Genomic DNA, 23,527 nt, shown 5'->3' on the forward strand with positions numbered 1-23,527 from the left:
TTTTACAACTGATGCGAAATGCATGTTTGTGTATAATAATAAAAATATGTAATCGTTTTGTCTATTGATCTAATATATTTTCTCCACATTTGTATTGGCCTAGTACGAAATAGTCTAACCACAAAATTCTTTACTACGACCGTTTTGCTATATTTACCCAAATAACTATATATATTTATAACTACAAAAAATACTTTTCGTTCCGAAAATGTCATAAAAAAATCGTATTTTCGAGCAATTTATATTTATGATAATTTTCGATCATATATAAATCCACGACAGCGCACCGGAATTAACGGGAATTCTTTCCGTCTCCGTTAATGGACATGAGAGCATTATGTATGATGTCGGAGAAAGAAATTAATCTCGGATGATACGCTTTTGTGTGTGCGAAAACTTGCTGTACGATTCACACAGTATTTGGGTCGGCCCGCGGAATGGAGGTCACTGGGGTCCTGGGGCTCCGTTGGTTTGGCTGTACCGTAACTTTATGCAAAATGAGTACCCGGGACTTTCAGGTAGGCTTAAGGTAAGCTCGAGAGAGCTTTTAGGTGTCCACGGTAACGGCGAGGACAAGGGAGCAAAGTGAAGGAAGCTCGCGTGGCTCGACACGAAATCGTGAGTTGTTGCCAGCGAAATGATTGGTTTCCATTCACGTGACTGTCTGCGTGACCTATGAATTGCTGCAAGGTCAACTCGGAATCCTCTGCTTGGTTTTCGCCTAGGAGGCTGGATCTTCCCAGAAGAGTTGAAGGGCGGGGACGAGAAAATCGCTTGTCACCATTATATTGTAGTAAACGAGTTGGAATACAGTTTTTATGTTTGATTATATTCTGGGTGAACTTATATAAAAGAGTGGAGAAATTCTTGATATGATACATATATATGTTCTTAAGTTGAGAACGATCACTTTGTAGAAGTGAAAGAAATTATTAATAGGGTCTTACAGCAACTTTGTTTTATATTAAAAATATTTTTTATACAATCTTTTGAAGCACCCTCCTAATGTTTGTTGCATGATTCCATTTGATAAATTATAGCTATTGCATGGGACATGAACTCGCACAATTTACCATCACAGTCACTACATACTCTTACAAGCATCGTCTGGAGCAATTGTGTCGGATAAATTTAAATCACGGGAATCCGTTGTTGGCTCACACACAATTAAATAGAATTTGAGTCCATTTGAGTGTGCGATTGCGCGTAGGAAGCCGGAGCCGAGTGGGCAACCCATTTGCCACCAAACGGCGTAATGAATCAAATTAACGAGAAGCCATCGGCGCGATGGTGAACGTGGCTAATCGCCTGGGCCCTTGTCAGCACGGGGCCTTAATCGAAATCGTGAGATGCAGCATCCGAAAGCGCTGCGGTCAGCCGAAAAGGCATGGGGACGTTTCGGGCAAAACTGTGAGATTCGGCCACCCTTCGCATCGTCACCCCATCGTCCAGAATTCGCTCCTTTGTGAGGTTTGTTTAATGTGTGCCATTCGATTTAGGGTGGATTCTGGGGAATGAATACCGGTTGGGGGTTGTGGGTAGGGATTAGAAAACTAGTTTGTAAAATTAGAAAAATAGTTTTTCGGCTACATTTATATTAAACATTTATTTTTTTATAACTTAGACACATTCTAATTCCGATTTTATAAATCTTCAGATATATTAAATTAAAAAAATGAGATTTTGACATAAGAACGAAAACTTATCAACATACATTTCACATTTTACACAAATCATTTACTTATTCGAATAAATAAAAAACAGAAATTCTCTTAAGAAACTTGAAGAGATAAATACAGATACTTGTCAAAGTGTACTATTTGCACACGACTTTTTTTAAAGTTGTAGCAACAAGTGATGAAATAACCCTTGGTGATATTTCTAAATCATACATAATTTTATTGCATAAAGACCATTGAATCAACTTGGGGGGGAGGGACAGAAATGTTAATGCGAGGCATACTCTAAATATGTCTAAAACGTTTCGTAAATAATTTCAAAGGTTTTCACAAAGTCGAACAAATTTATGACATATATTAATGGATTAGCCAATGTGCTTAATTTAGATGTTGAAGTGGAAGACATTGAATAATTAGTGAAATATACCAAGGGATAGCTAACTAAGGAATATATAATAATAGAGTTAGAAGCACCTGGAAGAGAAAGATGATGAAAGAATAGAAGAAGTCCAAAGATGTATTTGATCTGAATATTAAACGGGAAAAATAAATTTTACAATGCTTTTGTGAAATTTGTTAAGAAAAAAATAAACTTGCAAATCAGACAACACTAAACGAGATTCTTCTAGAATGCTACACACAGATCCTCTACTCCTAAAAATACTTCTATTTTACTGTCGTGAACTCCATTACCCGGGTACTTTATTACTCTTGATAACTCTGATGGTGATTCGGATAATGACAATGATGACTTTAAATGAATCGAAGACTAAAATGTTTATATGCATGTCTTTTTTTTTAAAAAGTGTATTAATTAAAAAAAAATTGGTACATTTTTTTCTGATTGTATTTTTATATTGTGTGCTTAATTTTGATTATTTCTATCCAGAGTAAAGAAAAACTTGTCACTTATTAACCAATTTACTAAACGACCTAGTCGTATGAATGAACTTGGTCGTTAAATGAGGAACAAGGAATCAAGATTTTGACCCATCTAGAGAGAAGGCAATCGAAATCATCACATGATTTCAACAGCTGAAACTTATCCTTTAAAAGCAGGTACCGTGATGATTGTATAAATAAAAAATATTAAAATATTTTTCTACATTATCAAAATAATTGATCTCGGACTAAAAGAGAATAATAAAGATAGTCCTAGAGTCGCCAATATTACTCTACAATAATTATTTCATGCGGAAGAAACATTAATGGTTTATGAATCATAAGCGAAAAAAATTGTGTTTTTATATATGAAATAAGAACGTGGAAGTAGTATGATAAAATACCTGGGAGCATAATTTACATTTTTAACTAAAATGTTACTAACCTGTTTAAAAATGTTAAGTCTCCTTATGATATTTAATTTCTATCGTGTTTGAAAAAGTATTAAAATTCATATTTTTCTATCATTTTCTAATCTCATGTTAGAATATCAAGATGATTACTTAAAATCGAGCTACGTAGTGCATAAATAAAATCATTTTTTAATCATTATAAATCTAAAAGTAGCTTAAAGAATATATCACGTATGTAGCAACAAAAACTGAATTGTATATATATATATAATAGAGATTGCTCGGGGGTGAGTTCAGTGATATTGATTACTATTAAAAATTAAAACTGCATCGTTTTCGATGTTAACACAAGAGAAATTTTAAAACGAAAATTTGCGAGATAATATAATCAAGATTTTGCCCCGTCTAGAAAAAAGTCAATCGAAAACATCACATGATTTCAACATCACGATCTTATATTTCATAATCAAGTACCGTGATGGTTGTATAAATAAAAATTATAGAAATATTTTTCTACATTATTAAAAATATTGATCTCGAACTAAAATAGAATAATAAAGATAGTCCTAGAGTTACAACGATTCGCTAATATTGCTCTACAATAATTATTTTATGCGGAAAGAAAGATTAATGATTTATGAATCATAAGCGAGAAAAATTGTGTTTTTATGTATGAAATAAGATCGTGGAATTAATATGATAAAATAACTGAGAACATAATTTAAATTTTTAACTAAAATCTTCTAATCATTATGTAAGATCTTGTGTTACTAACCTGTTTTAAAATGTAAAGTCATTAAAGAGCATTAAAACTCATATTTTTCTAATATTTACTAATTTCATGCTTGAATATCGAGATGATTACTTAAAATCAAGCTGAGTAGTGACTAAATAAAATCATTTTTTATATTATAAATTTAAAAGTAGCTCAGAGAGAAGTATAAATATATTTAAATCAGAATGAAACTCCATTTAACATACTTATAACATGAGTTATTCCCAATACACATTTGGTGATTTAAATCCAAACGTTAAAATTGTGTATTTACCTCTTATTAATAAAAAAAACTATAACCCAAGAGGAGCTTCTATTTGCATTCTTGAGGTTTACTATTTTAAAATTATGTGTATAATAGTGTTAGAATAAAGAAAAAAATTGGAGTTTCTTAATAATTTTAAAATTCACTTTAACTAAACTACAAAATCTACAAAAACATGCTAAGGGATCATTTCAGCATAATATATGTACAGAATAAAAAAATGTTTGATATTTGAAATATAAAATAAAGTCGAAGAGATTGCAAATTTCGTGGTTCAGAAAAATAATCTTCATCTAGTAAAAAATAGCATTTCAGTAAAAAAATTACGAACTTATAGAAAATGATTTAAAATATCTTACAAATAAAATCAAAATAAAATTTTTACTGGATAATAAAAAAAAATTGAAAAGTATGGATCACGATAATAATAAAATTTAAGTTTCTACTACATAATATATTGAAACACATCTCATGGGTTACAACATTAATATTAAAAAAAACTAGACGTTATTACGGAAGAGCTCTTAACAATGTGTTCCAAGAAGAAATGAAGAAAGCCTTGAAAAGTTGGATTTGTGAGGAGCAAGAGTGATATTTCCCAAAAAATATCAGAGAGGACGAGACCTAGGTTATTTTCTGCATTTATATTCCGTTTCCAGAAAGTTTCGCGACGGTTAATCTGACCGGGTTAAGAAAGTGCAATCGAATAAAAATCGCAGATACTTATGGGCCAAAAATTCGGGTTTAATGGGATAGAGCTGTGCTGCCCAAGGAAATAAAGACATATGATAAATGCGGTTCAAGACACGACATTGCTGAGCAGAATTTAAGAATGAAAGATTTTATTGTGTATAAGTAAATATAAATTATTATTTAGAGCATAAGTGATTTCTGTAACCAGCGAATAACCGGCAACTACGAAAACATGAGCGACGCACGAGAAATTGTTTGTTATTGAAGACTAATGAGTTGCTTTGATTCAAATACACAACCAAATTGTCAGTTTGAGTAACATTTCTTACTCTCTGAATAACTAATAATATACAATAAACAAGATACAGATAAATTCTGAAAATATTTAAGTATTCAATTACACCACATAATTATTGTTCTTGCTTTTTTCTAATAATATGCAACTATAAATTAAATAGTTTTAGATAAATAATATCGATGACGAGCACTAAAAATATAAAATATAAAAATTAAATATAAAGAAACTAATGCGATATTTAATTAATGGCAAAATCAAGCGAGACAAATTCTTACCTTATCGTTAAGCGCAAAAAGGACTAAGGTTGCGTAATTCTGCGTCATGCATGCTCTTTTCAAATCATTAAAATTAATGTTAACTCGCACCGGTCAACAAGTATCTCGCTGACCTTCGTAAGAATAATAAACAATTAAACGTAACGCATTACGTAACATGATATTTACAAAGTTCGATGGCAAATCAAGGATGTATGGTTTTTTGCATACTGCATTGTGAGCGAATCGAAATTTAATTTTGTATAGCGTAATAAAAAATAATGAATTCATGTTTTACTACCATCGTGTGGTTTAAGTGCAAAGTTTATTGTTTACAAACAAATAAACTTTTAAGAGAGATTGAGTAATCAATTATTTTTATATGACATATTAACGAATATTAAATTATTTCAAAAATGTTTAATGTAATATTAACTCATACTTTTCATCATTAAAAAGGTTAGTTCGACTTGTGATAAAGCATTTTAAACGATTTTATTCGTTACAAGTGGAAACCTCTTAAAAAGATACGCGCCATAAATCAGAAAGGATCAATATATCTGCCGCCTTGAGAAGAGATAACTTGTGCATTTGGGTTTATTCTCAAAACGACCATTTCTGACCTGGCTTAGCGGCCAGCGGAAATTTGTAATAGTTTTTACTTTTTTTATAAATATATTTTTGCTATGATTTTTTCGGGAATTTGTCTTTAATAAATCTTTATTTCACATTAAGTTTCATATTCTACCACAAGCAAGATTGATGTTAGTTAAATTGACTATTTCATCACAGCGTAAAGTATTACAAAACTAAGAGTCATATCGGACTTAATCAATGGTAAAATCGATCATTACAAGTGTAGTTTTTACATACATATAAAAAAATAATTACATCACTAGCAAAATAAAAATAATTATTTCGTATATACTGATTAATTATATGTAACGTCATCTGCTTATATTTAAATCAATGTAATGTATCAAGAGTTCCTAAAGTTAGTTTTTTTTTTTATACAAATGTTATCATACTTGAACTAAAAAAATAGTTTCTATATGTTCTGTTATTCTAATTAATAATAATAATATTTTTTTATGTATATCCTCCCATTAATACAAGGTCAACAATACAAAAAATATTAAATATTGAGGCGATTAATTTAAATTTAAATTAAATATGATATGAAGTGCTCTTAGGAATAATAAAAAAATTAATAATAGTATTTTTGACTTTACTACTATGGGTTGTGTGGCAAATATATTATTATATAAACAAGTAAAATTAATATTTTATATGCAATAAGCAAGTTTTCATATGTACATTAAATCAAGTGCTAAGCTTTTTGAAAACCAAACTATATATCTAATTCAAAATATAGAAAGGCTATGGAATAGTTCCTTACAGAACAGCTCTGGCAAAATATTTTGAATCAGTAAATAAAATAAAGAGAGATTAAGTAAAATATAACTGGCCACGAAAAAATGCTTCTCATGTTAGAATACATTAAGATGCTGAGAATAAAAAATGTTATTTTTTACATAAAAGGGGTATGCATAAATTATTTTACTAGCAGCAACTAAACATCCTAGTGATTATCCTGAATCAACTGCTCCTCAGACAATCCAGGAAGCTGCTTGAAATTTATAGAATTACAGCTATGATTGAAAATAATGCATTCTATTTATTTTATATTGTGCTGCTGTTCTGTCTTATAAGCTTCAGTTTGTTTCAGCCGAAACAAAAACACCGTTAAAAAGTCTTTATGGCCCTGATTTATAGACTTGTTTCAGCAAAATTATTAACTGTATTTACGTATTGTGCTGTCAAGTTTCAGCGGTGGATTAACTATATAATATAATACTTATTTATATTGAATCAATTTGCGCTTAAACAATATGCCTCTAGGAGATTAATAAATTATATTAATTATAATTTATGATATTTTCGCGGTTTGGGCGGAACATAAATCACAAGAACACCTCGTTAGCGGATTTATTTATATCTGTATGTTGTTGTTATTGTTTTTTCACGGATGTGTACACACAACTCAATTGAAAACGATTGTAGAAAGTCTCATGTGTCGTAATCACTGAATTATTCTCACGATGAGCCATTAAAGGCTTGGGTGATTGTACTCAGAGCATTCTATAGTAATTGCCGCTTGTAATAAGCTCACGACTTTTCATAGAGTTTTATGAATTTTTAACAATACATTATTACACAGTGAAATATGACAACGAACGGTATCTATCGGTTTTTGGGTCGCATTCGATTTCTTACGGTCAAGTATGGCGAATAGAATTAACATTGTCTCACGAGATTTTTTGGTTTAATTGTGCCGTCTGAGATTTTAATCTGACGACTCTCGGAACGGATTCTTAATTAAGCGACGATTTTGACTTTGATATGAAATTTAATTGTTTCTTTGGTATAATAAGATGCTAATTAAGATTAACTGTTAAGTGAACTTACGTCCTAAGCAAGTGTGCTTCCTGAACTGCAAATATCCTTCCCTGCAGCGACAAACTCCGTCCAGGCATCCACTGTGAGCTACTTTCAGAGCACATTGTTCTTCCACCATACAATCGTATCCGAGGAGGGATGCTGAAAAAATAAAAATAAACATGTTTAGTTTTATTTTAAATGAGATTTAAATAATAATAATAAGAACCTCGTATCCAATTATGTTAATTATTTTTCATTAAGACTTTTAATTAAAATAAAGAATAATACTGTTAAATACTATCACAAACGGTGTTTTGTAATATTATAAATATAAGCGTTTTGTACTACACAACGAAAACTTACCGGCTTAAAACAGTTTTATAAAAAATAAGCATATAATTGATTTAATAGCTTACTATATATGTAGAGATTGAATTAGCGGTGTATCGGTAAATGATCCAAAATCAGACTTATGCAATTACTGGTAATCATAAAATGCATATATATATATATTATATTATATTTCTTCTTATCAAAAGCAAAATATAAATATTTTCATAATAGAGGTATGTAAAATATTAAACGATTTAAATATATAATTCATATGTAGTTCCTTACAAGTATTGCATTTTTAATATATAATATAAATTGTCTTATTTATAGAATGACAGTGTAATATTAATAACTAATTGTTAGTTAGTTTTATATTAAAAAATCACTCAAGGCAATCAATATTTATGTAAATGTTTATGATTGAAGAAAAATGTCTGTATTTTGCATTTTTAATATTTAGCGACTAAAATTTAGTATAGTATATAGTTGTATTCATATAAAACGATGTATCGCAATAATTGTTTTAAATATAATGTGTATATATAAATGATATAATTTGAAATGGTGAATTCATTTATAAACAGATTCTTTATTATTTATTTAATCGATTAAAGTTCCCGGGAATTTAAAATTAAAAAAAAAGAATTATAAGATAATAATCTTTAAATAGTCGCGACCACCCATCATAGTTGCGTCGGAATTAGTCGCGAAAGTGTTTTCAAAGCAATTGATTTACTAAGAAATAGAGCTTTTTAACAATTCTGTCGAAAATAATTCTTAAAAGCGTAATAAATCAAATCGTTATCCGTAAGATGTTGGTTTTCTTACACTTTTCTCTGTAAAGCTGAAAGAAATTTATTTTTGTAATTGTTGCGCCAATGAAAAATTTTGGCATTGGAATTCATCGAGCCATTAAATAATCTGCGAATAATTTCTTTTCCCATTTTACATATTTCTGCTTTTGATAAATAATTTAGACATTCTTTTTTTGACTGGTGATAGATTCTGGATTTTGCAAATATTTAATTAATAAATTAATTTTAATTTATTAATTAAATATTTGCGCATTTAATTTATCTTTAATTGCCCGTTGAAATTTTTAGCTTAGCTCAGAATTGATATTTTCCAATTATTTTAATAAAAATTTTAAGGCCCCTCCGGTTGTCAATAATAATCGCGAGACAATTGTAATAATACTTTACAAAAACAATATAAAAAAATTTGAATATCGAAAAAGAAAAATAGGCCCAAATCGTTTTGCATTCTGCCGATTCCCATGCGTAATTTATTCTAATCGAAATTAATTCTTAGATCACCATTGCAAAGATAAAGCCGCCGGCCGGTTAGAGTGATAGAAAATCGCAAAAGTATGCCTATTTTTAAACATCTAGCACTAACACCTTCAGAAAGGTTTCTTATCTGAGTGTCTTCTTTTATTACTTAAGCAAAATAAGGCTAGTTCGAATCGTTAAATTTTGTAAAAAAATTTTTGTTATTTCTAAATCCCTATTTAAAGTCAAGAAGAATGCATATTAGGCATGAACCCGCCATTACTTATGCGTCGGTTACGCAAACATTTTTTTTTTTAAAAGTAACAGACATTAGCAAATCTGTTTTCACCCCAAAATCGATACATTGGCCGAAATATTGAGAGTAGGAAGAGTAATAGCACCTCTTATATCTCGGAAAGCATATAAGCGCATATAAGCTCATTTATAAATCTGCCAGATATTTCCATCAGAAACTTCCACCAGATACTTAGGACACTCGTGTGTTTACAGCATATAACGATCGAGGAAACAGCCGATTTTTACTTTACGTTCAACACGATATTTGAAGATGTATTATACTAAACGCAGACAAGGTTCTTCTCGTTAACACATCAATTATATTTAATTCAAAAATTGTTGCAAATCTAATATTAAATTATAATAAAAATACCTCAGAACAGCTCCAAAGTACCTTAGTTTAACATAATGTGGCGACCACCCATTTAGGCACATTTGAAGGGCGATTGTCTCATTGTTAATGACCGTGAGCAGAAACGTTCATTCATTAACAATGAGACAAACATCATGGCACAAGAGGGATTTCTTTTGACCACACAACATGTGTCGTTATGAGAATCTCTTTCGTGACAAAACGGTACGGACGCAATCAATCACCACAATGCAAACCCTTTCCTTAGAATTCGAAAGTCTGGAGTCAAGCAAAAAACTGGCTTTCGAAATACAACATCCGATTTTTCGAATTCTAAGAAGCCACTGTAGCGATTGGTTAGGAGATCGATGCACAATCGTGATTGGCCAGCTAGCGTGCATCTGCCTAAATAATATAAGCCCGGACTCCGACGAGGAGAGAGCAGACGGCCCAAGGCAGACGATCCGAGATACGAAACGGCTGAGGCACGAGACAAGAGACGTCACTAGCAGAGCCAAGACGACCAGAGAGCCAAGATCTACCAGCAGCCATCCGGAGGAACCAGCCACGCGCCCTCACCGACATACCTGCAGATCACACTCGCCGCATGCGGCCACAGAGCCCTGAGACATCATCACCTGCACACCTTCATCGCAAGACACGTCACGCCATAATCGTCCATAGTCAAAATTGTAATTATAACTTAATAAACAATCTAATAGGATTCACCGAAGAGTCTCATTGACCGCGAGGTAAACCACCCCTAGGCTACACCCCCTAAAATAACAATGATCATTACCAAATCCTATCAGAGAATAAGTATTAAAATACAGCATCCTCGGATTACTCATTCCATATAATGGTGCTGCTATACACGGTAAAGGGTCTGATAAGATATGTATTAGGAAATAACAAAAAGTCTGGTTCCGCTCCGAATCATCAACATTGTTAGAGGATCAATGACTAGAAGATACGTTCGACTTTATACAATTTTTAAGCCGTTCTGAATCACAACCGCTATTTTTACCACTCCATACAGAACTATCACTTCATTACTGACTTAGAATAACGAAGGTTAGCTGAACTCGCACCGAGCGGAGCTATGCCGAATCGACTTGGACGACCCTATTCAGCTGAATAACAAGAGCTCAACTTGATATGTCGATATAAAAATATTTATTATTTATTAAATTATGCATGGGTGTTTGATATTTTATTATTAAATGTAGAAGATGTATAATACAAATGTATTACTAGCAGCTAAGTGCAATTAAATGAGCGCGATTAAATAAATATATCTTTTTTTAATTAATGAGTGGAAAAGAGAAAATTTTAATTATCCATCTGTATATTTTCATGTATATTATTTGACAATTAACTATTGACTGTTACATTAATAAGTTATATTCGTCTTTTCTCAAACAATTTATTGACTCAATAAGCAATTATAACATAATTATTGATTATATATAATAGTTTTTTTTAAGAAATATTCTGCGAAAAATCACGCGATGCTGTTCCATTGCAGATTGTGTCTTACCGTGACGATCGGTAATTACTTTACGGAAAACAGTAGCTTACGTGGGTCACGTAGGTATATATAAATCACTTACAGTTATTAATCATTCTACCTCTATACTTTTAATGGAGTTATATAAAACGCTGTAGATCCCTTGATTGATGGATTTGGAAATTTTATAGCTACACCTAAAATATATAAGATTGCATTATTCATGACTACAATTTTTATTTTGGTAATATATTTCATTAAAAAAATTAGGGGAGATGAAATATATTGTTGGCATAGTTATGAGAAGCAATTATGTATGCAATAAGCGTTTCTTAAAGCATCCTTTCAAATGCCGATAAGTCGTGATTACATATATGGATATTATGTAAAAACGCAAGAAACATCAAAAAAGCATTAACAGAACGAGTAACGTAGAGGTTTTCGAACTCGGGTAATTATTATAGCGCAATTATGTATAATATTTGCTCTTGTATTATACATTTTTTGTGTTGTTGCATCTGAGTTAGTTGATGGAGCTTGCCGATGCAGTAGATTGAAAAATACGAGAGATTCTCGACGTTGGTTTATGATTATGGAATTGTTTATTGAAGAGTCGGTATTGAAATCTTTGTGAGGTATCTACTTAGATAAAGCAAATGAATTCCTACGTTAAAGTACAGTTACATTCAATTTTGTTCATACCATCTTTGATTTTTTAATTAGTGTGGCTAATCGAATTACACTTTCATTCGATAAGAACAGCTAATATAACATGTATTGGAAACTGAACATAAATTATTTTTCAATAATGCCTTGTATTTTTTCAATCACAGAAATAATGCAAATATATGTTTTACATATTACATAAGTTTGATTAATGGCAATTATATTTTATTTTATTTTGTATATTCCTAAACTTAAATTCACCATAAACAGAACATGAAAAAGCTGTCTATTTTACAACCTAAGTGTTTATTAGACAGTTATGATCAAGACAACGAATAACTTTGCTTTGAGGTTCTGCAAATTTTTTATCAAGCAGCGCTTTGGATCATCGAAATCATTTTTGGTAGCATTTTTTCTCATTGGAACTCTCAACGAATGATTGATCATATATTTATTTATATATAACAGTTTAAGAACCGTCGATTCACGCACTTCTCACAGTTGTTTGTTGCCCGTCAGATCACTCGTCCAAACGAAACAAGTTTGTTAACGGACTGCGGTCGAGGGTCATTCAAGTTGCACTTGTAGGGTTGCAAGACGATGTAATTGCATTTTGTAATTGAATATCAAACGATAGTAAGAATCGTAAACGTTATATAATTTAATAATAATTCGCAACTACTATAACGTTACGCTAATTAAATATAACTGTTTTATATTACATTTCCTTTTATCGTAAAAGCAAAATATGTTCCTAATTAAATCAATTTTTGTACTGAAGGGCTTTATACGATCGGATAATCGATTATGAGAATCCATTGTATGCATCTCGATTGGTTAGTCGAGTTATGATTGGATGAAAATTGACAACATCCGTGTGAATATGCTTCGAAGTGGATATATCTCAACCGGTTCAGACTTATGATACATCTTGGCAGAGCGAGAGATGTTTTTGTTATCATTATCAATTTACATGCTATGATTTTTATAGCGGTCGTAAAATCCTTCGAGGATCAACTCTTGAAACCAATTAAATCAACAATGTCCAAGTCATCTTTCCAAGACATGTTTTGGCATCTCGAGAGATCCATTGTCCGGTTTCCAGCTATTTCTACCACAATACACCACGCGTAGACATACGCGTGCGGATAACGGTCTTTCGGTCGTTGCAGCTAAGAATTTTCATTGATGACAATGTCTTAGCCAGTGAATTCCAATCAATCTTGAATTGCAAAAAAATAAACAACAATTACTGGACAAATTGCATAGCTATCAATAGCGAGACATTGATCGATATCGTTCCACGCTTGCCATATGTCGGATTCGTGTGATTTTTCAACCTCAAACCGAATCAGATGATAAAATGGGTTACTAGTTTTGTTTTTGCGGAAGCTTAAACGTTAATTATCACTCGTTCGTGATTGATGGTCAGTGCCATAAATTTGTGATGGTACGTGATCGTCCATGAGATCTATAAATGATATTTTTTGTATATAAATATTATCTCACATGCGTGCTCTTTATAAAATTAAATACATATTTACGAGGCTATTCAATTTTATTATATGTAGATAATATAACGTTACTCAATCTAGCCAGTCTTAATTTAGCACATGTTGAAAATATCTTTATATTATAATGTATATATATGAACAGCTAACTTGACCGATGATTTTTTTATATTTATTTAATTTTATTTAAAATAAGATTAAATGACGCCAAAGAAAAATATATGATAAAAAATAATGGATTAAAATTTGCCTCATTCCACATGAAAGAAATTATATTGTTTGAAAATAATCTTATTTATCGTTAAATTAAATATTAACCAGTAAATATAAACATAAACAATAATAAATAGATTCGTATATATATTTAAATTAAAATATTTATAAATATATTTTATTTTTTATTATCATTAATAAGTCACTATTCAAGCGGAAAAAAATCGATTATTCATGGTTATTAAAAAACACGATAATAAATATATCGCTGACTATTGACCTGAAAGAAATGGGTTCAAATCATATGTGGACCTTAGTGTTTTTCAATTTCTACCGTATCTGGGAGATCGGAATTAATGATTATTATAAAATTATAATTACTGATTTTCCTAATATTAATTTAAAACGAGCTAGATCGTATATATTAGGTGTTGAAAATTCTCTAATAATGAGCTACTTCAGTTCATGAATTAATATATTATATGTATTTAATAAAAAAACTGTACTTTGTACTGAGGTCTGGTAATAAATTAAGAGACATCATTAACTTTATTATTTTGATTAAAATATATTGTCATATATATTATAATTTTATATTATTGACTGTATATATTAAAAATTATAAAACACATTAACCCTTTACGTGCGAGGAGCGGATAAATCCGCTTCACATCGCATGTCCCGTAAGTGCGAAATGCGGATATATCTCACAGTCAAGAAAAAATGCATCTCTTAAGTGCGAATATTATAAAGCAGGTCTTTGTCTCAAATTTAACACATATTTTTTTTACGATGTATAAGATGTTTTTATGATGTTATGTTCCAATGGCTTTCTACCCTCATTTAATTACTTTAATTACCAAGAATCAGAACACATGTTATTTTTTTGTACATCACAAGAGCTCTGGGGGGAGTGACCCAATTTTTTTTAGTCAAAATTCTGTCATTCCAATGAATTCCACATGTGCAATATATGTTTGAATAAATATAATATATTATATAGTTTGCACTCAGTTGAATTCTGAAGTCGAAGAGTATTGGTGTGCCTCGATTTTCACTGTTTACAATTTTAGAATTTATAAAAAAAAAACAATTACCGGAAGAGGAAGAAAAATAAGGGACCCAACGAAAAATCGAATATTGATAGGCTAGTATGAGGACAAAAAATACCAACGCAATTATAAAGTGTGCAGTATCATGCCCTCATCATGCAAGAAAAAGCGGAAAGGAATTTGCAAAAGGAGGCACACTTTTAATTCTTAAAATAGATACTAATTATTTTTTTTTAATTTTGAAGGTAAATATAGATGCATAAAGGAATACAAATAAAAAAAATCGTAATTAAATCTTCAACTTCATTTTTTATTGGATAATTGACTCATTTCGTGAATTTTTATAAAATTTAATTCCGCACATAAACGGTTTTAATGATTCATGACAGTCAGAAATGATTTGAAATTCTTACAAATCAAGGCCAAAAACTAGAAGAAAACGAAATACAACTGCTCAGGAAGATCGACTATTGGTTCGTGAGTCCCTTAAAAATCGTCGAAAAACGTCTTCAAAGCTGTCTGCTGAAGTCTCTGCAAGCGAATAGCCATCTATTTTTTCGTAGACGGTGAGAAGAAGGCTCAACGATGTGTGACTCAGGGGTTGTGAAGCCTGACTGACACAAATAGTGGCTTTCAGAAATAAATAAAACTCAAATGCTAGAGTGGGCCCGAAAACACCGGGATTGGACATCTGAAGATTGGGCGAATGTCATTTGGTGCGAATTTTAAACTAATATTGGTTAATATAAATTATTTTTAAAAACTCTATTTATTTTTAAATTTTTAAAGCAATATTTTTTTAAATAATCATACTTTTTTAAACATGTTTTCAAGTTTTTGGGACCCCTGGTGTAGTACACTTGCGTCGAAGAGTCGGAGAAGAATATATAGCTGATTGCGTAGTACCCAAAGTCAAATATTGTGGCGGAAGTGTTATGATCTGGGGTTGCATGGTAGTAGCAGGGATAGGAAACCCGCGCATTTGCGAGGGTAGTATGAATAGTAACATTTATATTTTAATGTTGGAATTCACTTTAACCCTTTGCACTCGTAATCGTTTTCGTACTAGGTATGTCGCCAGCTCGGAAAAAATGAAAAATGTTAAATTCTTTTTAAAAATTAAAATTATATATGTAGAGCATAAATATGAATAAACTAATACCAAAAACGAAGAAATCAAAACAAATACTTGCGTTTCTCTAAATTACATTTTCATTTTTTTTGGTTCTCTCAACTACCATTGGTTGACAATCCATAACAATAAATTAACACAATAGGGCGACGACCCATTTTAAAATATTTATGTGACCAAAAAATGTTTTAACCATAAATAAATAAATATTCACAAATAACATTATATTTTTTTGATAAGATATGCTTCTTAAAATTCTTGTCTACAACACTGCAAAAACGCCATTCAAAACATATACAGGAAATACCCAAAAATCGACGTTATATTTCATTAATTGCAATGGTGCGCCTGACGCACCCTACGAGTAATATAGAGCCAAACGCTGGTGCGTCTCACGCACCTTACGAGCAGAAAGGGTTAATGGTTACAAGAAAATATTTTCAAGCACCAACTATCCAATTTCAGCAAGACAACGCTTCATGCCATACTTTACGAAAAAGCAGGGGTTGTAAAAAAATAAATATTTTCTTATCATATTTCTAAATTGCTTGCATATGGTGCGTGCAATTATCAAAAAAATTCAAAATAGTCGAAATTGCTTTTTTAATCAAATGTTCTAACTTTGTAGAAAATTACTTAGGAGTTTAAGGTTAATTAGCTTGTTTTTAACGAAAACATTGCAAGTGCGATAAATGTTTGAAACGCAGTCAAAGATTAGTAAAATTTTTTTTTCATCATTTAAAGCAAAATGTGGTGGCTTTCTAGAAATAGAGTAAACTAGGTTCACTACCAGCTGTTTTAAAATATTTGATTTAATTTTAATTTTGTATAAGAATATTATTAGTTACTTAAAATGAAGTATATTAATAAATATTATTCAAAGCAAATGACGCAAACGTTCTTTCATATGCAGATGATATCGTAGACATTGACACAATAAAATGCAAAATCTCATGAATGCAATCTGAAAATTTCGGTCTTCGAGCTCCCTCGAGTAAAGCAAAGTACTTTTATATATTGCCTTGCCTTTTTATCCCAACATGACAATAAACCTTTTTAGGATCGTATTATTATATAAGGGATCATTTCAATTTTCTTTTGATATTGTAAACTTTTGTTACTGTGGAATTTACTGTGTTTTTGAATTTTTTTGCAGATAATATACTATGCACGTTTATTTATTATTCAAAGAAAACATATTTATACTCACATTGTAGACACGTCGTATCATTGTACCGAGCGTAATACGGAAGGCACGAGCACCTGCCCTGGTGACACCTTCCCCCGACTACTCCAGGACAGCTTCCTCCGCAAGCCGACCCGATTTTGTCATCCTGAAACATACAAATACACCCATTAGTATTGTCGTGCGCTATCAGCGGAGGAACAGGCGGAGAAAATCTTCCTAAATCCCAACCCTCTGCCCATTGTCGCCGGAAAAGTTAATGCCTCTCCGCCACAAAAGCTCCCTTTTGATACACGTCCGCGGGGCGAATGACGCGATTTGCATGCCGAAAGCCTTCTCAGAGATTTAATTTAATTTTATACGTATAAAAAATAAATAAATACAAAATTCACTTTATATTCGTATTAATTTAATTCCAGTCAAATAACCGTAACGATAACGATAATTGTGGGAGTCGTAACTGTAGCAACAATGGGCCGACCGTTCCAGATTTTATTTATATCACCGAAGACAAATTGAAATTATTCACAATATACAATATAATAAATACGGCGGCATTATGTGTAATTTGCGCGAATGCGCGTATTAAATCTCGTAATGTGATACGTGATTGAAATAAAAACGGGATTCGGAAAATTTGCGTAAAGTAAGTAAGTTGTACGCATTGTGAGGAACGTTACTTTTTTTATTAACATGTATAATGATTCCATATGTAAGTCAAATGACTCTTAATTATAGACGTTACATTTTCAATATAATTACACAATTACAACAAAATATTATATAACTATACAGATAAATTTAAATAGTACCTAATTAAAAAAATGACTATAATATGTTTATTTCATGCAATTGTGCAGCTTTGTTTTTTATTACTTAATGTTTTAAATAAAGATTTAATATATTTTACAGTTTTTGATACTAATTTCAGTTGTTATTTTAGAACTACTAATATTGATAATGTATCTCAAGGGTAGGGTAGAATTTATTGTCTAGCGTGCGTCTTTTCCAAACAAAGAGTAATATTTCGGCGGTACTTATGGGTGATAAACGTCTCGAGAAGAATGTGCTATATCCGTACCATATTTACAATTATAAACGTAATTGTTTGATCATGAGATTTTTTTCATTGTTGTATGAAATATTGTGTGTAGCCTCACTTTAGAGACGTGTTCATATCTATTATATTTTAGTTTGTTTAAAATGGTCGTTAGAAAAACCTTTAAATTATAAAATATGTATATTATAGAAAGTTTTAGATATAAATAGCGCAGATTTTAATTCTGTTACTATATATGTATTGCAATATTTTACATAAAAATATTTGTAGAAAATAATACGTAATTGTTGTGCAAGAATACGAATAACTGTAGTGATCCTATTTATGACAATTATTTCTTCGTATCCATATACACTCAATAATGCTTATTTTAATCAATGTATTATTACATTTATATAGCATATAATTACATCCGCAAGAGAGATGCTATCGACAAGGAAGCCAATACTAATTTTAAAATTATTATGAATTTTCTAATAAAAACTTTGCTACATTCAACGTTGGGAAAAACGGCTTTAGAGATTATTATCTGCACCAGCGACATGTAGTCATTATCTTTTCATACAGCTTTGGAAGAAAACCGATAGACAGATAAATTATTATATTATACATTTACGTGCTTTGATATAAAACATATCCTTTGTGAATTGGAATGAAATTGAAAACGAGCAGAGAGTAAAAATATAAAATTTGCATGCTGGCAGTAAAAGTGAAATACGATTAGAATTCGCAATTTTGCCATAAACCGCAATTGAATGTATGTTTATACAATAGTCAAACACGTTAAATGTATAATGCATTTTGCATTATAAGGCGTAAACCGAGAAGCGAAAGTTTAGGTTCGTCTCGTGAATCGTGATCAATTTAACCGTAAATGGATTTTTTCTCGATAACCAACCACCGCCGTGTATTGCAAGGCTATAAAAAGATCATAATCACGATTCGTGACTTTTTTCACACACATATATGAGTATAAATAGCTTTGGTTGAAAAAATGAACGCCATATAAGATGATCGTGCGTGGTTCGGTCATGCATCTCGTTTCTCAACAAATAATTGTTTATTGGTCTCGAAACGATCAACAATGATACGTAGTAATAAATTGAAATATTTCATTTTATTACGTATGTTTTTTCTACTTAATTGGGTATAAATTACATTCTTTGATACGCTCTAGTTTTTCTCAATCCTTTATTTAAATACTATTTCAACCGTCTAAATATGATAAAGGCATATTAATGGTAGCGCAGTATTTTTCTTGGAGAAAAACTTGTTAATGTTACGTATATATGTATAGTGAAATACGTTAAAAATGTAGTTTAGTTAATCAATAATAAAATATAATATAATACTGTGCTCTAGTAGTTTCATATAAATTGTTTTTAAATCAGGATCGAAATTTTAGTTAAAGATGAAGTTCCTGAATGTGAAGTATGAAAAAAAATCTGTTTTATATACCCTTTATAATTAGGTCCCTTGCAGTTCAGGATATATAAAAAATGATTAATAGTTTAGCGTATTTAGCCTGCATACCGTTTGTAAAATAATGGTTTTTTTTTTTTGTATAAATCGAAAACCGATTAACCGGTTTTAACCGTTCTCGGAAAATTGAGATATTTCGTATGTTTTAAATTTTTATTTAAAAAAAGAAATGTGCAAAAATAATTTTAATTTCATTATTATATAATTCATGGTAAAAAAACATGAAATAGATGACGAATTTTTGGGAATTTACATACATTATTTTAGTGCATATTAGATGTACAAAATAAATTAAAAATTGTAAAATTTTGTTATAAAATACATTATAATTGACATAAAATAGTGGATTAATATTTAATACAAAATCAAACGACATTGATATGTATTGCAGTTTATTTATTTAAAAAAAATTAAAAAGACTAATGCGCTTTTTATTTTCTGTTTATGTTATATATTATATGTATGTTAAATTAAAATTTGTTTAGTGTAAAAATTGGCTATATTAAGCAAAATAAAATAAATAAGGAATTGTATAAAGAGATTTACAGTACGCTGTTAAGTATATTTAAATAATTTAAATTATTTTTGTGACTATAAATGATTCCTCAGAAACATATTTTACTTCTGAAACAGTCATATTGGTTAACATGCTTTTATGCATTTCCATAATTAAGAACTCTTTTTTATGAATTGAGGCATTGAGGCAAAGAGTCTTACTGCTGTCGCAAACGCTTAAAAATTTATTCATCGATTTTGTGCGATATTTATAATTTTTAGGAAAAAAAATTAAATAATCGTACAACAACGGTTAATCGAGTCAAAAAAGCCGGTTTTCGTTTTTTTATTTACCATAAACTGCATATCTGTAACTAATAATGATTTCGTGATATATTATATATTTAAATGAAGAAGGTTGAACTGTGAAAATTGTCTACGTTGATCAGAAAATTATTAGTTCATAGAATGACAAAATATCTGTGAGTAAAGCTATATATGATTTTTGTTTTATTTATACTAAATACTTCTTGAAAAGTTTTAATAGGGGTCTGGAAATGACAAAAAATACTTGAGCTCGCCTTATTTTGGCTTAAGTAATAAAAGGAGACACTTAGATAAGAAACCTTTCCGAAGGTTTTCGTGGCAGATGTTTGGAAAAATGCATACTTTCGCAGAAGATCAAAAGTATTTAAATGACTAACATTTTTTTGCGATTTTCTATCACTCTAACCGGGCGGCGGTTTTATCTTTGCTTTGGTGATCCCGAAAAACCCGCGCCAATAAAAAAAATACGCATGAAAATCGGTAAAATGCAATACGATTTAGAGATATTTTTTTTCGATATTTCATTAAGGTTTTTTTTATATGGTCATTTTATTCACGATTATTATTGACAACCGAATATATCTTAAATTAAATGTTAAGAAAATTGGAAAATATCAATTCTGAGCTAAGCTCAAAATTTCAACGAGAAATTAAAAAGAAATTATATAATCGGATAAAGCAGACATTGATGTCATTAATCAGAAACTTTTATCAGTTCAAAAAAGAATGACTTTTTTAGTTATTCTTCAAAAGCAAAAATGTATAAAATAAGGGAAAAAAATATTTGTAGATTAATAATTGCTTGATAAATTCTCTAAAGGACTTTCGCGACTCCATTAAATCATTAGAATCCATTGAAGAAATTGAAATTTTATCAATACCAAACCAAACAACCAAAAGAGAAAGAAATTTCTTCTTAGCCTTACAGAGAGAAGTGTAAGAAAACTAATATCTTGAATCAATGGGCAAGAGAACAAATATTTACAATATTTATTTGAAGCCTTGTTGTCGATTAAACCAACATCAACCCAAAATATAAAGGAGTTTTTTCCCGCCAAATTTTTTTAAAACAAAAAAAAGAACGAGGATGTTTGATTCCTTTTTAGATGGCATGTGTTTTATAAAGGGTTATTTTAAGAATAAAGGCAGTTCTCGAGTTACGACCATTCGGAGTTACGACGAAAAAAATTTGTAAAAAAAATTTTTTTTCATCTCATATACATAATTTCAAGACTGGTTTGCTAACTGTTTCATTCCAGAAGTAAAGAAGAACTGTGATGAAAACGACAATTTTATTGATTCTTGACAATGCTCCAGGCCATCTTCCACACTTAGGGGAATCACATCCAAATATAAAAGTGGTTTATTTACTTCCAAACACCACCAGCATTCTACAGCCGATGGACCAAGGGGGTATTGCTAACTTCAAAGCCCATTATTTAAGAATCACTTTTGCCCAAGCAATTTCAGGAACAGTCAAACATCAGACATTGAGAGAATTTTGGAAAAATTACATCTTTCATGCAATAAACAATATCTCAAAAGGATGGTCCAAAGTAACGACGAATTGTATGAACGGCATATGAAACAAACTCTTAAAAAGATATAATGACAATATGTATTTTAATAAAGAAGGGGAAATAGATGAGATAGCAAATATTATTGTAAAATGTGTTCAACAACTTAATCTGGAAGTTGATAATGAAGATGTAATTCATCTTTTGGAAAACGATGTTGAGGAACTCACAAACCAAGATTTGATTGAGATTGAGGAACAACGAGTTAAAGAAAAAAATGTAATGGAGCTAAAAGAATTAGATGAACTCAAAGAACTACCAAAAAAAATTATGTTAAAAGACATGGCTGCAGCTTTTAGCCAAATCAATGATGCTATTAAAAATTTGAAAATATGGACAAAGACATCGATAGATCTTCGAGGGTACACGGCCTTATTCAGCAAGCACTTGCGTGTTATTATGAAATTTATAGAGAAAAGAAACAAATAACTGTACAAACAAACCTGGACGGTTTTTTAAGAAAAACAAGAACTATCACTGCACTCGCTGAAAAATCTCAAGAATTAACAATGGATATCAGTAGCACAGATGATAAAAATACTCTAGATCAATTCTTATAAATAAATTATTTATGTTGATATTTGCTAAAAAGTATTTAGTTAACAACTCGAAGTCAGCAATAAAAGTGGTTTTTGTATTTCGCATGTATGCATTGTTTTTAATTATTTTTTGTATGATTTTCGACTTACGAACTTTTCGAGTTACGACCAAGGTGGTGGAACGGAACCCCGTCGTAACTCGAGAACTGACTGTAATATGTAATGTATCTGCAGTACTTTACTGTATTACATACATTTTGCATTCATCAAAATTTCACGAAAAATTTGAGAAGCGAAGTCGAGAATTCTCATTTTTCGAGAAGTGAAAATCAACGAGAAATCAGAATGCTTAGTTAGAAATATATGATTACATTTAATAATTGATTACGTATCACATATGCTATATATATTTTGATTTACTTATGTATATATATTGCTGACATATACAATATTCTCACTATCAAACGAGATTTACTATCGCAAGTCAACTTATACGTGCCAGGCGAAGCCTGGAATGTCTAGTTGTTAGTAAAAGTAAATAAGCTAATTTTAAATACACGTTGAGTATTTTAAGTGCAGAATAACTGCGACCTGCATATAAATAATTATTAAAGTACATGCAGGTATTCAAGGAAAGTGGGGGGGCGTCAATGATGTGGTTTTGCATCTTTACTCGCGATCACGAACTGATTTTTTAACACTAATTGTGCATTATACATCTTTCTAAATTACATTTAATGGATTGAATTTAATAAAAGTTTTTTTCAGGTGTAAGTATATATTATAGTAACCTCATTTTTGATTGTTAAACTATTTCCAAGAA

At 30.5% G+C, this 23,527-nt stretch overlaps 1 protein-coding gene across 1 annotated transcript in view; it reads right to left on the minus strand.

The window, feature by feature from the left end:
* The window catches only part of LOC148236417 (uncharacterized), a 65,900-nt gene that overhangs the window by 23,039 nt on the left and 19,334 nt on the right, over positions 1 to 23,527 (minus strand). The window contains exons 2-3 of the mRNA XM_088182441.1: positions 17,249 to 17,372; positions 7,729 to 7,860 (exon numbers count right to left, since the gene is read on the minus strand). Of these exons, the coding sequence (XP_088038567.1) occupies positions 7,729 to 7,860; positions 17,249 to 17,372 (256 nt within the window). The remainder of the gene's footprint in view (positions 1 to 7,728; positions 7,861 to 17,248; positions 17,373 to 23,527) is intronic.

This window comes from Plectrocnemia conspersa, unplaced genomic scaffold, assembly GCF_051122295.1.
Source record: "Plectrocnemia conspersa isolate PC_06_02 unplaced genomic scaffold, ASM5112229v1 ptg000003l, whole genome shotgun sequence".
Lineage (NCBI taxonomy): Eukaryota > Metazoa > Arthropoda > Insecta > Trichoptera > Polycentropodidae > Plectrocnemia > Plectrocnemia conspersa.